The sequence below is a fragment of the Halichondria panicea genome, chromosome 10 (assembly GCF_963675165.1).
Source record: "Halichondria panicea chromosome 10, odHalPani1.1, whole genome shotgun sequence".
Classification (NCBI taxonomy): Eukaryota; Metazoa; Porifera; class Demospongiae; order Suberitida; family Halichondriidae; genus Halichondria; species Halichondria panicea.
In genome coordinates, this window is record NC_087386.1 from 1,369,303 (window position 1) to 1,387,886 (window position 18,584).

The 18,584-nt window shown below is 42.6% G+C and overlaps 3 protein-coding genes across 6 annotated transcripts in view; 2 read left to right on the top strand and 1 right to left on the bottom strand.

Moving 5' to 3' along the window:
• Positions 1–18,562, top strand: part of LOC135343236 (nucleoporin NUP35-like) — a 28,414-nt gene extending 9,852 nt beyond the window's left edge. The window contains exons 1-11 of one of the 2 annotated variants that reach the window (XM_064540231.1): positions 12,512–12,670; positions 12,784–12,944; positions 13,129–13,208; positions 13,798–13,928; positions 14,899–15,000; positions 15,159–15,234; positions 15,419–15,542; positions 16,865–16,924; positions 17,453–17,521; positions 17,745–17,897; positions 18,351–18,562. In XM_064540231.1, coding sequence (XP_064396301.1) covers positions 12,640–12,670; positions 12,784–12,944; positions 13,129–13,208; positions 13,798–13,928; positions 14,899–15,000; positions 15,159–15,234; positions 15,419–15,542; positions 16,865–16,924; positions 17,453–17,521; positions 17,745–17,897; positions 18,351–18,431 — 1,068 coding nt within the window. In that variant the 5' untranslated portion in view covers positions 12,512–12,639 and the 3' untranslated portion in view covers positions 18,432–18,562. Of the gene's footprint in view, positions 1–12,511; positions 12,671–12,783; positions 12,945–13,128; positions 13,209–13,797; positions 13,929–14,898; positions 15,001–15,158; positions 15,235–15,418; positions 15,543–16,864; positions 16,925–17,452; positions 17,522–17,744; positions 17,898–18,350 lie in introns of those variants that run through there. The other variant, XM_064540232.1, reaches the window with a different exon arrangement.
• LOC135343239 (uncharacterized) lies at positions 7–12,353 on the top strand. 3 transcript variants are annotated; one of them, XR_010397114.1, is made up of 9 exons: positions 7–105; positions 215–375; positions 920–999; positions 1,160–1,289; positions 2,046–2,121; positions 2,328–2,451; positions 6,958–7,170; positions 10,090–10,265; positions 10,872–12,353. XR_010397114.1 is itself a non-coding variant. In XM_064540234.1 (6 exons), the coding sequence occupies exons 1-6, from the start codon at positions 75–77 to the stop codon at positions 12,279–12,281; spliced, it is 651 nt and encodes a 216-aa protein (XP_064396304.1). In that variant the 5' UTR covers positions 7–74; the 3' UTR covers positions 12,282–12,353. The 3 variants fall into 3 exon arrangements, 1 of the variants encoding a protein (XP_064396304.1); XR_010397115.1 differs by lacking the exon at positions 10,090–10,265 and having other exon boundaries at positions 12,109–12,244; XM_064540234.1 differs by lacking the exons at positions 2,328–2,451; positions 6,958–7,170; positions 10,090–10,265 and having other exon boundaries at positions 12,109–12,353.
• Positions 8,780–9,932, bottom strand: LOC135343238 (short-chain collagen C4-like). Its single transcript, XM_064540233.1, has one exon. It carries the CDS (start codon positions 9,849–9,851, stop codon positions 8,940–8,942), a length of 912 nt encoding a protein of 303 aa, XP_064396303.1. The 5' UTR covers positions 9,852–9,932; the 3' UTR covers positions 8,780–8,939.
• Positions 18,563–18,584: the final 22 nt, after the last annotated feature.

Below are 18,584 nucleotides of genomic sequence, written 5' to 3' on the forward strand. Positions count from 1 at the left end.
TTCACAAAACATAACACTAACGTAACAGTTGATAATCGACCCTCCACAAAACACCTACATCATTCTAAAGAGCCATGGCATTGTTCACTTCACAAGGACAGCAGGGTAACTTCTCTAGAGAAAGAATCAAATCATACACACACCTCATCATGCATTATTACAATCTCTCTACCTTCTCGTAAACATCTATCTGTTTGTACCCCCCTCCACACAGCGCCTCTGTACGGTTTCTCCCAGTACACTCCGTCAGGGCACCCTCAGTCACAGGCCATGTTTAATCAGAGTGGGTTAACGATGGGAGCATCTCCCCCCGGGCCCATGGATACCAGCGGCTACCTCCCACCATTCCTACTGGGGACCCCTGCCACCAAATCAGTATGTCTGTATATATGGCACACACTAGATCATGTACTTAGTGACACGTAACGGTCCGGTAATCCAGTTTCATAATGTTGTGGACAGCCTTAGGCACATTAGGTCACTACATTTCCAGGTATTATTTGGTAAGGGTCCTCTTGATACTAGTATGTATCTGCTATTACATATAGCATGAGAATCCTTGTGTTGTACATACCGTATAGCGGGTTATTTTCGAGGCACTACATTTTCCGTGGATTGCCCAAACAAAACATTTCGAGGATAGAGGTTCAAATGACCACACCCCTACAGTAGAGAGGTTTCAATAACCGGATGTAAACCAATTTTTGACGCACTAAATTTTCGTGTTTTTGTGTCAATCCTCGAAAATTTTGTGCCTCAAAAATAACCAGCTATACAGTATGCAGTATACAGGCAGCTCACCCTCGGGCTTGTGCCTGTACATGTATACTGCATACAACACTTCGCCTCATCTATTGCAGGTGGACCTGGTAATCATGTTTAGAGTTGTAATGATATTCATAGCCTCTACTGTGTGCAGCCCTCTCGTTCGCCAGTGTCTCGTCAGCTGTCCACTCACAGTACCAGGGCAACAGGGAGCACCTCTTCTCTACTGGACAGGTGAGGGAGGAATCTGTATTCAACACTGCTAGTAGTCGATCAAATATGGTAGAGTCAGGAAGTCATTACTACATAATTATGTAATAGCTTAAATAATGGTACACTTAGCTACATTTTCTCACAGTAGGTATCCGCTATGTGTTCTATTCTCCTTCTCCAGGTCATCTCTTGGTGTTGGTCCCTCTAGCAAGGTGGGGGTGGTGTCCAGTCCCTGGGGGGTCCACCTGTGGAGGGGCTGTATGACCATCCCACTGCCTCCCCTGCCAGGAGCAACACACCATTCATACCAGGTGAGCTAGTTATGGATCTCTTAGTTAACGTGCACATTGGATGGTGTGTACTGAACATGTGAGGAGCTTAGCCTCGTTCCCAGCCGGAATGCCGTTATATTGAAGGCCTGGGACCGAGGCTAATGTGAGCCCAGGCCAGTGTGGGAATGATTGTGTGTAGCTGGTTAATGTCACCTAGAGATGTAAGTGTGAGACAAATCACTTGAAATTGATGTATGTAGGTATGAATGTTCCTAGTAGGTCTCCAGCTTTGTTGGCTGAGAGTAAATATTTAAATAGCCACAAAGGATGCAGTATGCAACTCTCTTTGAGAGACACGGACAGTGCACTTGATATTATAATGACCTGATAACCATTCATTTGCATGACAGCATACTTAGAAGAGGTCATTGGTATTTCGTTGCTGCATGTGAATCCTGCCTGTGCTTAGCAGTATGTCCAAGTTTCATTGCTTACAGTACTGTTAGTGTATGCAACCCTCCTTGAGACCATTCCTACACCTTCAGGTAGTTCCCCTGAGAGGAGACAGCTGAGCTTCAGTGTGGTCAACTCTGTCCATCGCATGAGCAGTACCTCACTACACACACACAGGACCATCTCCACTCCAGGTACTCCACTCTACCTCGTACAAAGTCTGTGTGACCTGTAAAACATGCCTAACTCTAGCTCTCAGATAAACTGTGTGCTGTGTGTGTCTACCCTATATATTCTTGTACTTTCATCATCTTAGTTTAATCGTATTTCATTCATTGACAGGGTCTGTGGGTGTGGCCAGCCTGGATCACCGCACACCACCCTCCCCACCTCAGATGGACCCATTCTACACTCAGGGGTGAGTGAGATCTGGTCATAATTATAGCACCTAGAATTCATTACAAAAGAATTACAAAAATGGCACAATTCCCCTCTACCTAGCAGGCAGGCAGCACATAAATAAATTATGCCAGTAAAGAGCCTAGTGTGGGCAAGTAATCTAGTGCTGTGTCATGTGGGCTTGTGATGGAGGTTATTGAACCACTAAACACTCCCTCCCTGTAGAGAGAACCTGACGAGTGAGGATGACTATCAGGATTGTTGGGTCACTGTGTTCGGGTTTCCCCCGGCAACCTCTTCTTATATCCTAGAGCAGTTCTCTCAGTACGGGACCATCCTCAAACATGTGGTGAGATTCTCATATTTATGGGCTCCTGGTTAGGTACAGTAGAGTGTGTGATTTGTTGGGTGCCATGTAAGTATGATGCACCTACTTACATGGCTGTACCCAGACGATGTGTATTTTAGTTGGCATTTGTCGCCACAGTAATTGTTGCTGGCACCAGCATTTCGGTTGTTTATACTTATGCACAATTGGTCTATATATGACACAACCCCTATAATATGGCACAATCCATCCCAGGTATAAAAGCAGGACTCTCATTTAGTTTATAGTAAAGAAAAGTTTTGTACAAGACAGAATAATGTATCCAGCCTTACTACTAGAAGCAACTCTGCTGCTCCTGCTAGTAGCTCTCCACTGCTACAAGCTAGTGCTTGCATTAGTGACAGCTCAGAATGCTTGGCAAGCTGTACATGCAGGGGATCAGACACCACTTGATGCTGGAGCCCCTCTTGAGCGACCTATGCAGGAGACTGGTGCACCTATTGGTCATGGAAACACTGTTTTAGTTCAGGCTAGTCTTGCAACTGGTGGAAATTATCCAGGAGCTCAGTTTGTGCAGCCTGTACAAGAGACACAACCAGCTTTCCAGTTGCAAGATGCCTTGCAGCAATCAGTTGGTGGACTTGGTATTGCTCAGGAGTCACTATATCAGAGGAACCTTCCTGCAGCAATGGTGGTGGCAAGTCTGCATGTTTAAATTTAAGGTGAGTAGTTGTATTAATGAACTTAGAAAATGAAATGTTGTGATTCGAAATTCGTTACAAGACTCTCTAGAGTTACAGTGTGGCTCATATTGTATTAAACTTGTCTGTTAATTTGTTGTTTTTATGTTCCCAGGTTCCTGTTCAGAGTGGAAATTATCAATGAACTGCAACTTTAAAATCTTACAAAGCAACTGTGACTCTACTACTGTGTGTGTGTGTGTGTGTGTGTGTGTATTGCTTTAATGATGCATCTTATTTTTGTATGCACATAGCTTATATAGTTGCACATCATTTATTTTGTCCACGTGTTTTATCAAAGATCATGCATGGCTAAAATAATGTCTAAAATAATGTCTTCTAACAAAGTTACTATCTAAAATATGATGACCTTGTATTATATCTTAATCCCTACTATCTAAGAGAGCAATTATACGATGACCTTGTCCCCCCTCCCCTGCAAGTGACCTCCAATGGTGACTGGATGCACATTCTCTACCAGTCCAGACTACAAGCTAAGAAGGTAAATCTCCTTTTTGCTCATGAAACACTAAAGTTGCTCGTTAAAACAATTACCAACACATAAGTATTTCTGTTACGCTAGTTTTGAAGGGGTATTTCCCCTAGTACTGCTTACCTGTTTGTGTGTGTACCTGTTGGGATTTCTCCTAGGACATGTACAGCTTACACACCATTGTAGCGTGTAATACATAATACCTGCTGATACCATTTGTACTGTGTATAATTATTAGAAAAGACCTTTCTTCCCTCCAGCCCCTCACTGCTCAGTAGGAATGCCAATGTCTATGGAATTGAAAGATTGTACCTGAATCTCATCTCTGTACTCCTTGAGTCTCTTGACAGTCCCTTCCTTACACAACCACACCTCAAGAGCGCAAGCCTCAATGAGATGCTGGTCATGAGACACTAGCACCACTCTTCCCTACACAAGGCTCAATCCCAATTAACCACAGTGTGTACAAATACAGATAGCAGCGGTACATTGTTTGTATAGTACCGAAACATGTGTTTGTTTGCAACCATCAATCATGCAGTAGATCGAGAGTGTACTTGCCTGTACAGTATACCGTATAGCACGAAATTTTCGAGGCACTTATATTTCGTGGATTGGCCTCTAAAAGCATTTTCGTTGCACAATGTTCGCGGAATGACTGCTTACCGGAAGCCACGCCTTTAAATCTTTGCACGTTATAGCAGGTAATTCAATTTTCGTGGACTTAATTTTCGTGTAGGATTGCTACCCACGAAATTCGGGAAAATTAAGCCCCTCGAACATTTCGCGCTATACGGTATATAATTAGTAAGAAATGCCGATGTCTATGATTGTACCTAGTGTGTAATACAATATTGTTGTACTTGTAATAACAATTAATATGCATGAAACATTGCTAATATTTACAGTGCTAACACATGTACATTATGTAGCTGATCAGTTACTTTGGTGGCTCTTAATCAGTATACTCAGCCTTAGGCAGCACTACAGAAGCTGGCACTAGATGTTGGCCTTGAGAAATAGTGGTCCATTTTTACGCACTTTTGTGCACACTGTATAGACAGCACTTTCATTGTGTATAAGTGTATTCATAATAATAAGTGTACAGCACCCTAGTAACCATGGTAACACCAGGTTAAGGTGTGTACATATAGCACCTAAACATGTGTTTGTTTACATGCCACTAACCTAGTTAGCCTCCTTCGCAATCATGCTCTGTGATTGATATTATGATGACACTGGGTACAACATTGTTGGTGATATGACTAGAACATGACGCTATGTTGTGGAGTGGAGCTGCACCAACTTGTGATAGTGAGATAATTATAAGATGATCCCCAGACATGATATTTATATTATTCTGTGATATTTGTTGTGTCCCTAATTGTATGCAACCCCAAAATAACCACAGACTGTGTAGATCGACAGCATGCACTTCCTGTTCATACAACACTGTAATGCACCCTAGTAACCATGTGTCTGCATGCAGGCACTAACCACCAATCGTGCTCTGATTACTATTATGTGTGTGCTTGTCTGTACAGTATATATAATTATATATCCAATCCTAAATAGTAATTAGCTACAGTGCATGTCCCTGCAATTACCGTGTATCTTCTAATTTATCGGACACTTCTAATTACCCCGGACACTCTTTTGGGAAATTTTCGCTGTTCTAATACAACGGACACTCCAGTGCTTTAATATTACATTCGTTCTAAATATCCGGACAATACCTTGAAAAGTTGAGTTACATTCAGACGGCAAGTAAAACTTAGAGTGCTGCAGTTAGATAGCTTTGACTAGCTAGTTTTAGATAGCTAGTGCAACTATTCAGTTGCACACTGTTCTATTAAACTTAGCTAGCTCGCATGCAGCTGCTTGTTCTAATTATTCCGGACACTTCGCATGCTCTCTAAAAATCTATTCCAATTATACCCGGACAATTTCCCAAATAATTATTTTTTGCTGTCCGATAAATTAGAAGATATACGGTACATGTGTCGTGTGAGTTCCAGCATTTACTTTTCCACTCCATATTTGTACTTGATCTAGGCCACATTGTTACCAATCGTGTACTTACTTCATTTTATTTTATGGTCATGAGACACTAGCACCACTCCTCCCTACACAAGGCTCAATCCCAATAACCACAGTGTGTGCATGTACAATACTGATAGCGCTTTACACTGTGTAAGTGTATTCATATAGCATCTAAACATGTGTTTGCTTGCATACCACTAACTAGCCTCCTTCGCAATCATGCTCTGTTATGTAAAAAGATTAACATTGTTGTGTACCAACCCCCAAAATAACCACAGACTGTAACAATATATACACACCCTATTAATGTAATTAAAATGTGTTTGCACCACCAATCATGCTCTGATTCCTATTGCGTGTACAGTATATTATTACTAGGAGCATGCAGAGCATGTTTAGGGCGAGCGAGCAATTTTGTATTTGTTGTACAGTCATTTGGTACAATGTGGTAATTTTAAGTATATTGTTTATTTATGAATCGAATGAAATGAACAGTGATTGTGAATAACTGAGTAGTCCATGTAGACGACTTTCCTGTGCCAGCTGTATACCCGTGACAATTATTCTGTCAGAGTGGTGTAGGGTTGTTGTCTTTGACTGTGCATGGTGTAACATGAAGTTGACTTACTAAGAGTGAAACATAATTATATCTATGAGTGAAAGTTCAGCATGAAAGAGCTGGCTGTACAAACTAAGCAAGGAGATATTATCACTTTTTGCTGGACCCAAATTACAAGGCTATAGTATACTGTCAGTGTAAACAATCCTTAAAGCTACCTGACCTGTTGTAAGCGTGCCTGTGTGGCCTCAGAAGTTTCCATCTGAGCTGGTCTGACCTGCCGTAGTGCTGTATTGTCTAAAGGTGCCTGTGCAACTTCAGAAGTCTCCATCTGAGCTGCTCTGACCTGTCCTAGTGACTGGCCTCGATCTCTGTTTTGTCCTGTTGAGCTAGCAGGTTTATTATCACAAAAACACAAGACTTAGAAGTGAAACATGGCAAGTAAGCTGCTGTGACCTCCTGCAGGCGTGCCTGTGTGATCTTAGGCTCAGAAGGTCCCCATTTGAGCTGCTCTGACCTGCTGTAGGCGTGCTTGTAGCCTCAAGCGTCTCTGTGCCTTGTCTGAGCCTTTGTTCCTGAGTGTAGCTATATACGTAGCTCTTGTGCCCATGCGCAGCTTTCATGTAAAAGTTGGTAAAGGGTCACGAGTACAAAAAACAAATATCGTGCCGGTCCATGACACACACACACAGACACACACACACACAGACAAAATTGCAACGTTCATCACTAGGAAGGGACTCGCTTCGCTCGCCCCAATTACACTGCGTACCCAGAGTGTTCACTACTGACCAAGTTGTCAAGTGATAGCCAATGAGAGGTGGTGTCTGAGGGGGTGGGATCAGGGGACGAGGGGACAGAGTACCAGTACACCAGCTTCAGTGATGAGGGGATGACAGATGCAGGTGAGTGGGTGGTAGTGTATGTACCAGCGTATGTCGTGTGTGCTGAAAGTGTAAGCTTGTTCAACATTAGGCCCTGATGGATTTTTATGCTCAGAATAATTGGCTTTCTATATTTATGCCTCAAAAAATAACATTGTGTGTAGAGAGTGTACTAGTCTGTACAGTATATATAATTAATTAGTGCTGATCACATGATCTCCAGCCAATCAGCTTGTCTGAAAGTAGTCAGGTGACCATGGATTAATCCACACTTAAGTGTGCTTTAAGTTGGTTTGTTAATGCACACTTTTTATCAAACAATCATAATACAAGCAGCTGAATGTCATCATAATTATAATAATAATACAAGCAGATTGAATACGTACAACAAGCAAAGCTGAGAAAGTTGAATGTTATTGTTTCGACTTGTTTCATGTGTAGTAAGTGTACCGAATTGCTGACTTGACCATAGCATCGCTTTTTCGTCTGGAGAAATAGGCTCAGCTTGCTTCGAAGATGTACGTACCTGTACCTAAGCCAGATCCATATAATCGTTTCATCAAAGGTGCTTCAAATATCATAGCTTTCCAAAAGAGCAAACCAGATACTCATTGCCATATATTTTGCGCACAAAGTTTCCCATCCAGTAAGCCAGATCAGCTGGAGGCATATCCAGTAGTGGGATCGGGACTGTTGGTCAGCAGGAGAAATAAGTCGAAAACATGCCCAGTCAGTCCAGATAGCTTTAGATCGTATCTCCTTCTCCTTTGCATCAGTTACTGGATCTACAAACCTACTAAAACTTGCTATTACGTCTAGCTAGCTAGCTAGCCACCAGCAACTGATTTTAAATGTAGCTGATTTTAAAATGTAGCTAGATCTAGCTGCCACGAGGCTAGAGCTCACGTGACAGCACTAAATCCTTTAGAACACACCTAGCCAAGTCACGTGTTTTAATGCTGGTGCAGTACAGTATATATAATTAATTAGTACCCCATGAGCAGCTCTTTCCAAAAGCCAAAGTCTGATATGAACATTGCTTCAGGCTGTCCAAGGTTTGTGTCTCACACTGAACTAAAAAGTGGAGGCTTTATTGTTGACGACACTGTATTTGTGAAGACTCGTTGTAATTGTTAAGTAATTGGAATTAGTTTTGTAACAAGTTCTCTATAATTGCTCAATATTGTGGGCACGCAGTCTCAACTGGTAACAGTAGTGTCTCGATCTCGTGGTGTTAGACGCACCTTTGAGCATAAAGGGCTGTTTAATTAGGATGTATACGAATTCCTTGGACAAACTAGTACCCGTGTAGTTCGATTGAAGGTTTCGATCCACTTTAGTTGGATTTGGTTTGTAAATAAACACTTTAAATATATTCGTGGTTCAGCAATATTGAGACATTTTGTGGGTAATATTTTCGTGGTTGCTGCTTGCACTGCAGGTAGAGGTAGACAAGGTCGCATAATTCGTGGATAAAATATTATACTTTCAGCTATCATTGTCCTAGTAATGGTGGGCCTTAATTATGAAAAATACCCTTAGGGCCAGTCACATGTGTAATAATAACAGCTGGAAAATTTTATTAAATTACACACCGTATGTATGGGGTATGTGGTATGAGGTATTGATTGTACACAAGATTCGCCAGCATTTCATTTATTCAAATCACGGTTCTACACAGTGCACAAATGTAATCATAAACATTGGAATTTTACTTATAGCTTTGATACTTTGCTTACTACTAACTACTAATGCATATAACATTAAGTTTAAGTCTGGCTGAAGTCTGTTCAAATAGAGCATATTACACAAGTCAGTTCCTTTCCCTCATTGTAAGGATGACATGGCAGTCCGTTGCAGCTGGCCTCAACATGGACCAACACAGCCACACCTTCTTGCCTCGCTGTTCCTGGGACAATCTCCATGCCAACGTCCACACACTCATATGTCGAGTAGTCATGATTTTGGGCCATCAAGTAGCCGTAGTACTCCCTTCTCCAATTAGAAGGGCAGGTAGTTTGAGCCGGTATCATTCTCGTAACTGTTCTGCTGTTCACCAAACACACAGCACACGGTATGTTGTTGAGGTCACTGTCGGGATTGATACTTGTCCGATATTCTGCTCCATATATAGTGTTGTTTCCTTGGATACCTGGTGAAGAGGGAAGCGCATACTCGACATTTTCCTGTGGTAAGCACTGAAAATTAGTTCCACCGTTGTAGTCGGTGATCTGATTGGACGGCTTAGTATGATGCCCGGCCATTAGTCCTTTGTACAGTGTCGACGTGCCTTCAGTGGGAGGGCATGTGGAGTTACCCCAGCGAGTGTACACTGTGTGGAACTGTGCTTGTAGCTCAAGACGAAGTTGATCACGAAGAGCTTGTCCGAGATCCGTCATTTGTGCTTGGTTCAAGACATTGCTTTTGTGCATGGCCACACCAGCGACTACTAGTGCACCGAGCACTATAACTGCAAGAATACACAATGCTATGGTGACAGCCACAAAGCAGCTCTTTTTCTGATCCTGTTGTTGAGGAAGTGGAGGAGGCTTTAGTCTTCTGTCATTGATTTGTCTTCTTGGTTGTTGCTGGCCTAAACTGGCCTCTATCTCTCTTTCGTTTTTTTTATCTCCTTCCTCAATAAGCTTCACACACAGAGAGTCATCAAAGCGTAACTCACAGCTAGTATCGTTTACAGCCATTTCTACCACAGCTATACCTAGATTTTGGTTCAATGTTTGAATTATTCTATATTTAATCTAATATTTACATGTGATCTTAGTTGTACGAGGAAATCATTAGTGGGTCCCTAGTGAAAAATACCCTTAGGGTCAGTTATGCAAAGTAGCAGCTGCAATGTATTAAACCCACTCGTGAGAGAAATATAATCCCCAATGTATTTTGCATTTTTTTCATTCTATTGAACACATACACTCACAGAGCCTGACAAAGAAGCCTGCAGTGCTCTGGTCCAAACCTTCCTCTCCTCCATTGATGAAGCCTCTCTGTCGCGGTTCATCTCCCTCTTCCTGCTCCAGTCAAACTCCACCTCCTTGCGCTGGCAGGCACACAAGTTACTGCACACCCTCTATCAGTACAGCCAGACTCCACAGCAGGTACGTTCCGTATAGTCTCTAATTGTGGCCCTGGGCCTGTATTTGAGGCCGTAATAAATCCTTTAAATAAATGGTTACCATAATTATAGCGGGTAATTTTCGGAGGACAAAATATTTGTGGTTCAGCAATATTGAGACATTTTGTGGGTAATATTTTCGTGGTTGGAGCTTGCACTGCAGGTAAAGGCAGGCAAGGTCGCTTCAGTCGTGGGTAAAATATTCGTGGTCAGACCTCCAACCACGAAAATTACACGCTATATTATGTATATTAGATTTTAATTATAGCTATCGTGTGTATGTATAGCAGTGTTGGTTGGTTGGTTGCGTGGACTCAGGATTCCACACTGACTCCCTCATAGACAGTAGTGGCCAGACACCATGCTAGATACAGTCATTGCCAACTATTGTAACTGTCCTCTCCTCGTAGCAGCTGCACTGATGCAATGAAACAATCATTTACAAACCTTGAAACAGACCCAATAGTTGAACAGTTAGAACAGAGAGGAGATACTAAACCACTCACCTCTCTACCGATTAAATCTGTAGCTGGTATTATTAGCTATACTGGCTAATACTGGACACTAGTAACTATCGTTATTATCTCAGGTGTCACTGGTGAAGACCCTCTGGGAGATGTGGCCCCAGTTGCCCACTTATGGCCGCAAGTCAGCTCAGTTTGTGGACCTCCTTGGATACCTGTCCATCTCCACACCTGCTCCATTGACTGTGCCACTGTTAAGCATCCCTAGCTGCCCGGGCTGCTGTATCAACTATAGCCACTGTTAAGCATCCCTAGCTGCCCGGGCTGCTGTATCAACTATATTGTTAGCTATACTATTTTAGAGTGTGGATTGCTAAACGTTACATTGGGGGTGTGTCAATCCTCCATGGAACCAAACCAAGCGGAAAATAATTGCTCTTGCAGACTTACTTCTAGCCTCGATTCCAGCTATATTTTCGGTGCGCAGGCGCAAGCGCTTAAGCGAGGTATACAGTAGTGTGTTTGTGTGTCTGTGTGTGTGTAGACTGTTTCAGCTGCTCAAGGATCAATGAAGTGCAAGTAAGAGTTTCTATAGGCTTCTAGTCATGTTTTCTTGGCTTGGTATTTGTGGATTTGCAAAATAAAGCTTCGTTCTCGAGTTATGCCTAGTTTTGCTTACTTGGAATGCCATTGCAGCCTTTTCAGAAGAGTCCGTAACAAAACTTGTTCACCGAGTGTTGCTACTCTACTTAGTAGTTAGCTCTGCACTAGAACGCTAGCTATTGGTAGCTGCGAGAGTGAGATCGAGAAGAGAGCTGCAAGGTTCTGCTGACTTGCAGCCATTAATTTTAGACTTGAACTTTTGGCATCGATCGTTATTAACAACAATCATCGTCGATCATTACCCACTCTTTGAGTTTCCCTGTGATTCTGGATTCTGCATGCATCAAAATTAAAAATGTTCATCATGATAATTATAATCAATGTGTGTATAAAAGCTAGCTACTAGTAACTTTATGTTATGTAGCTTTGGCACCTCCATCGAGGCATCAGCACCTGCGGTGCTTTCATTTTTTATTGTGGTCTATCAAAATAGGGTATACCGATATAGTATTTACCCTACTTTGAGGATTCCTTAATGGATTATGTGGCAAGCAAAAGTTGCAGGTTAAAGGGAATAAGTGTGAAGCTAGCATAATCCACCAGGGCCCACATACCATGCTGCTAATGACCTTGTAAGCACACGTGCTGTTCAGTATATAAGCTGTGCTGTATTGATATTCCACTAATAGTGAGAGTAACTCAGTGTAGAGTTACACAGCATGCATCTATTGTCACTGTGTTCTGTGTCTCCTCATGCAGTTGGTAGTGTGTTGGCTGGATGGTCGCTGGCGTATGTGATGGGACAGTACAGTTGGAGCACAGCTTACTGGCTCATGGAGCTCGTCTCTGTCTCCATGGTGATCGGCTATCTCTACCTACTGTGGGTCATGATGAGATCCAGAGAACCAGTAGGAGGGACCAAGAAACACTAACATGCTACATTCTTAGTTTAACCTCTGTTACCGTAAATTCACGTTTTCATTGGCATATTAATTAATGACATGATTTCTGACGACACAAATGACACTATTAAGTAACGAGTGTGAATCGACCTAATGCTGTCCCGTGTACATGTGAGCTTATTGATGGTCTTGGGTTGTATCTACAATGTAGCAGATACGTGTACATTATAAATGTGGTAAAGATTGACAAATTCACAAACACATAACACTAACAGAAGAGATCTAGTTGATAATCGACCCATACCTTCTAAACTCACAGCCCCCAGGACCTCGCCCGCCGATCGACCATTCTGTATCTCACAAAACACCTACATCATTCTAAAGAGCCATGGCATTGTTCACTTCACAAGGACAGCAGGGTAACTTCTCTAGAGAAAGAATCAAATCATACACATACCTCATACACTACAATCTCTCTCTACCTTCTCGTAAATATCTATCTGTTTGTATCCGATATCCCCCCTCCACACAGCGCCTCTGTACGGTTTCTCCCAGTACACTCCGTCAGGGCACTCTCAGTCACAGGCCATGTTTAATCAGAGTGGGTTAACGATGGGGGCATCTCCCCCCGGGCCCATGGATACCAGCGGCTACCTCCCACCATTCCTACTGGGGACCCCTGCCACCAAATCAGTATGTCTGTATATATGGCACACACTAGATCATGTACTTGGTGATACGTAACAGTCCGATAATCCAGTTTCATAATGTGGACAGTCTTAGGCACATTAGGTCACTACATTTCCAGGCATCATTTGGTAAGGGTCCTCGCGATGTTTAGAGTTGTAATGATATTCATAGCCTCTACTGTGTGCAGCCCTCTCGTTCGTCAGTGTCTCGCCAGCTGTCCACTCACAGTACCAGGGCAACAGGGAGTACCTCTTCTCTACTGGACAGGTGAGGGAGGAATCAGTATCCGACACTGCTAAGCTTGTAGCATTCATTCCATGTTTAGAAAACCTCTTCACAATGTGTAATGACGTAATGACACAGGGTACACTAAGTAATGTACGAGTCATACCTTAGTCTGTACATGCCGTATTTGTGCGATCAGAGGCCACGAGTATCAAATGTTTGGATTTTGCTGGCAAAGAGGCTACAATTCAAGAGAGGCCACTGTTCAAGAGAGGCATTTACCCCAGTAAATCAATTACCTTTAAATTGAACCAGGTTGCATCATTAAAGCCCTAACAAGCTACTATCTAGCTAGCTGCTACAGTAGATACCAGTATCAATATGGCTGCCACGTGCAGAAATGATAGCCTCAGATAGGGTTAAAGTTCACTGCGGCTACTATTTGAGTGCGGTCTTTATACCAGAGCGGCTTCAAATATGATAGTCAGGAAGTGATAATTAGGTTACGGCTTACAGTTCCCTAATTGCTTCATATACTGTACTTTGGCTTGAATAATGGTTTTCTTTTTACATTTTAGCCTACATTTTCTCACAGTAGGTATCCGCTATCTGTTCTATTCTCCCTCTCCAGGTCGTCTCTTGGTGTTGGTCCCTCTAGCAAGGTGGGGGGTGGTGTCCAGTCCCTGGGGGGTCCACCTGTGGAGGGGCTGTACGACCATCCCACTGCCTCCCCCGCCAGGAGCAACACACCATTCATACCAGGTGAGCTAGTTATGGATCTCTTAGTTAACGTGCACATTGGATGGTGTGTACTGAACATGTGAGGAGCTTAGTCTCGTTCCCAGCCCGAATGCCGTTATATTGAAGGCCTGAGACCGAGGCTAATGTGAGCCCAGGCCAGTGTGGGAGTGATTGTGTGTAGCTGGTTAATGTCACCTAGAGATGTTCACTTTCGTATTGACGTAATGTGTTTGTGCATTGTACCAGGAGTTACATGTAGCTATGTATGGTCCTAATATGTACGTAGGTCTCCAGTTAATTATCTGTGGGCTGGAGAGTAAATATTTAAATAGCCACGAAGGGGGGGGTGGGGATGCCCTAGAGATGTAAGTGTGAGATAAATAAATCACTTGAAATTGGCATGGATGTTCCTAGTAGGTCTCCAGCTTTGTGGGCTGAGAGTAAATATTTAAATAGCCACAAAGGATGCAGTATGCAACCCTCTTTGAGAGACACGGACAGTTCACTTGATATTGTAATTGATATTGTCATTGTAATTGATATTGTCATTTGCATGACAGCATACTTAGAAGAAGTCATTGGTATTTTGTTGCTATGAATCCTGCCTGTGCTTAGCAGTGTGTCCAAGTTTCATTGCTTACAGTGCTGTTAGTGTATGCAACCCTCCTTGAGACACGAAGAATACACGAAGAATACACTTGTTATTACAATGATATCTGATAACTATTCAACTGCATGAGGTTCTTGAAGTTTTGTTGCTGTGAATGCTGCCTATATGAATCTTGGTAGTGTGTCCCAGTTTTTTAAATTAATGTTAGCAGATGTACACTACTTAAATAACTCAGGTGGTTAGAATTGTCATGAATTGTTAATGACTGTTTAATAAGCAATTGTTGAACGGTTTTGATTTCTGTTTTGATTTCTGTTACATACGACACATAACATAATTACTTACTTGCTTGTGTATAATCAACCATTCCTAACACTTCAGGTAGTTCCCCTGAGAGGAGACAGCTGAGCTTCAGTGTGGTCAACTCTGTCCATCGCATGAGCAGTACCTCACTACACACACACAGGACCATCTCCACTCCAGGTACTCCAGTCTACCTCGTACAAAGTCTGTGTGACCCGTAAAACATGCCTAACTCCAGCTCTTAGACAAACTGTGTGCTGTGTGTGTCTACCCTGTATATTCTTGTACTTTCACTGGTTTTTATCATCTTAGTTTAATCATATTTCATTCATTGACAGGGTCTGTGGGTGTGGCCAGCCTGGATCACCGCACACCACCCTCCCCACCTCAGATGGACCCATTCTACACTCAGGGGTGAGTGTTGATCTGATCATAATTATAGCACCTAGAATTCAAAGAATGGCACAATTCCTCTCTACCTGGCAGGCAGGCGCACATAAATACATACCAGTAAACAGCCTAATGTGGGCAAATAATCTAGTCCTGTGGCATGTGGGCTTGTGATGGAGGTCACCATTAAACACTCTCCCTCCTCTAGAGAGAACCTGACAAGTGAGGATGACTATCAGGATTGTTGGGTCACTGTGTTTGGGTTTCCCCCGGCAACCTCCTCCTATATCCTAGAGCAGTTTTCTCAGTACGGGACCATCCTCAAACATGTGGTGAGTTAGAGTATTTATGGGCTCCTGGTTAGGTACAGTAGAGTGTATTATTGTGTGATTTAGTATGATAGTTGTGTTCAGATCACCTTTACAGCACACAACTATCATACTAAATCGCACAATAATACACTCTACTGTACCGAAGCCAACTAAATACACATTGTGGTTGCTCTGGAGTAAAGGATAGTTGTGTGCAGGCAGCATCACCTATACTCCAGGAGCAGCCACAATATTTAGTTGGCTTCAACATTCAATACATGTGGGTACATGTTGTGTACAGGGTTTTGCAGAATCTTTGCAAACAATTATTATTATTATGGAATATATGACCATTGGCAGATATGGACCAATTGTGCATAACAGCTTTAATAGCTTATCTGGAATGCGGTACAAACAGGGGGGATTTAACAATAGTTTGTCTAGACTAACTTACATTGCCCATATGGCTGATTTTGTGGGGGCGCAACCTATCCCAGGTATAAAAGCAGGACTCTCATTTAGTTTATAGTAAAAAAAAGTTGTGTACAAGACAGAATAATGTATGCAGCCTTACTACTAGAAGCAGCTCTACTGACTCTGCTGCTCTTGCTAGTAGCTCTCCACTGCTACAAGCTAGTGCTTGCTTTAGTGGCTATAGCTCAGAATGCCTGGCAAGCTGTACATGCAGAAGATCAGAGGCCACTACTTGAGCACTCTGTGCAAGAGACTGGTCCACCTATTCCTTATGGAAACACTGTCCTAGTTCAGGCTAGTATTGGAAGAGCTCAGGTTGTGCAACAGGAGACACAACCAGCTTTCCAGTTGCAAGATGCCTTGCAGCAATCAGTTGGTGGACCTGCTATTGCTCAGGAGTCATTACATCAGAGGAACCTTCCTGCAGCAATGGTGGTGGCAGCCAGTCTGCATGTTTAAATTTAAGGTGAGTAGTTGTATTGATAAACTAGAAAACGTAGCAATTTGAAGTTCCTTTGCAAAGACTCAATACTCACGAGTTGCCTTGTGGCAGTGGCTCGTATTGTATCAGACTTAGTTCACTTGTTAATTTTGTTGTTTTTATGTTCTCACAGGTTCTTGTTCAGAGTGTACGTGAAGTCTAAATCATCGATGAAAACTTACAAACTGTGACTCTTTATACTGCTGTGTGCATACCATTTTATTATTTTTGTTCTGTATTCAATTGCTGATCTGGTTGCACATCTCTACATGTATTATCGAGTTGTATACCGTGCGCATGCATACTATGCATGGCTTTGTGTTTTAAATATGAGTACCTTCTCACTGAGTTACAATTACACGATGACCTTGTCCCCCCTCCTCTGCAGGTGACCTCTAATGGTAACTGGATGCACATTCTCTACCAGTCCAGACTACAAGCTAAGAAGGTAGGTATCCTTGAGATCCTTAGTTTCAGTTATATTTTGACTATAAAAAATAAGTAAAATTTCGCAGAAAGATCGATACAAAGGTTTTCTCGATTTAATTTTCGCAGAATAGCAGCCTTTTTGCAGCATGCATGCATTCGATATAAAACTTGTAAGTATGATTATAATGTTCGCGGTACATGCTTACCGCTAATATTTATACCCTCGAAATAATTATACCTGCTATATGGTATCATGGTATCACATACGTTGCCTTGGGTATGTGTCTCCTGATGTAGCAAGTTTCACCCAAAAGCCTCGGAATAGCATTAAAGGGGGGGGGGGGGGGAAGGTGTTCACAAATATACCGGTAGGTGCAGGTGTGTGTATGTGGTAAACCACTCAGTGTGGTAAACCACTCAGTGTGATAAACCACTCAGTGTGGTAAATAAGCCTGAGGTTGTCACAATGTTGACCTAGGTAATTCCCCTCACTGCATATACTGTGTTTATTGGTGCTCACAGACAACACTACTTTTCCTCCCTACAGGCTCTCAGTAAGAATGGTAAAGTCTATGGAAATGGGATCATGGTCGGAGTACAGCAGTGCATCGACAAGGTGAGGCTTGTGTGGATCAGCTGTATACTATTCCATGCAGGTTAATCACGTTCACATAATTTATGGTCAATGTCTGTTGACATTAATTTTGGACACTCAACCATCACCCTTAGTATAATTATAGTACCATCGATTAACTATAGTCGTAGAGTATAGAGGTTCACCAATGACTGCATATGTAGTGTACTTGTCTTACTGGTTGCACGTTTCTTGTCCCTCTCAGTCTGTGATGGAGAGTCGCCTTGCCTCCTCCACCCCTCACACTCGTACACCTCTCACCCCCTCCACTAACCTCACACCCTCCACACCAGGGAAGAGGCCAACCTCCATACGCCCACTCACTGCCGCCTACCAATCAGCTGCCAGTCAGTATCAGGTGTGTCCATGGGAACAGCTTTACACTGGAATGTCTGGTCTCCTATTATATTGACAATGGGTATAATGAATCAGCTCCCAGAACCAACAGTTGAATTACCAGCAGATCCACAAAATATGTGCATTGTGGGATGACACTTGTATGTACTATACATTGTTGCTACTTCTCTTGTTCATCATTGCTCCATGTGGTCACACCAGCAAAGTTAATAGATTCCACTCTAAGCCACCACTGCATGTGTTAAACCCCTGTACGTGTACGTGTAGCGGGTCTCTTTGTTTATAGCCTCCCCACTTGGTTGTCTGCCCTACTTCACTATAATACTGACTACCAACTGTACAATACTGAGCTTCATCATGAGATGAGTCCAGTACATTGTGTTTGCTTCCATACAGCACTAATACCTTTACCCTTCTCTCTCCCCCCCCCCCCCCCCCCCACACACACACACAGGTTGCTCCTGCTAACCCCAACATGCCTCAGAAGAGCAGTGGGATCGTATCCAAGGCTCTCGAGTACATGTTCGGATGGTGATGAACGTTGAACTATAATATTATTAATTATATACTGTCTCTTTTTGTAAAAAACAGTTCGATATCAATTGTACAGTCATGATAATGATGATAAATTATTGTGGCAATTGCTGATAATTATTGTGATTTGTAGATACTGATTATTCTAGGGGGG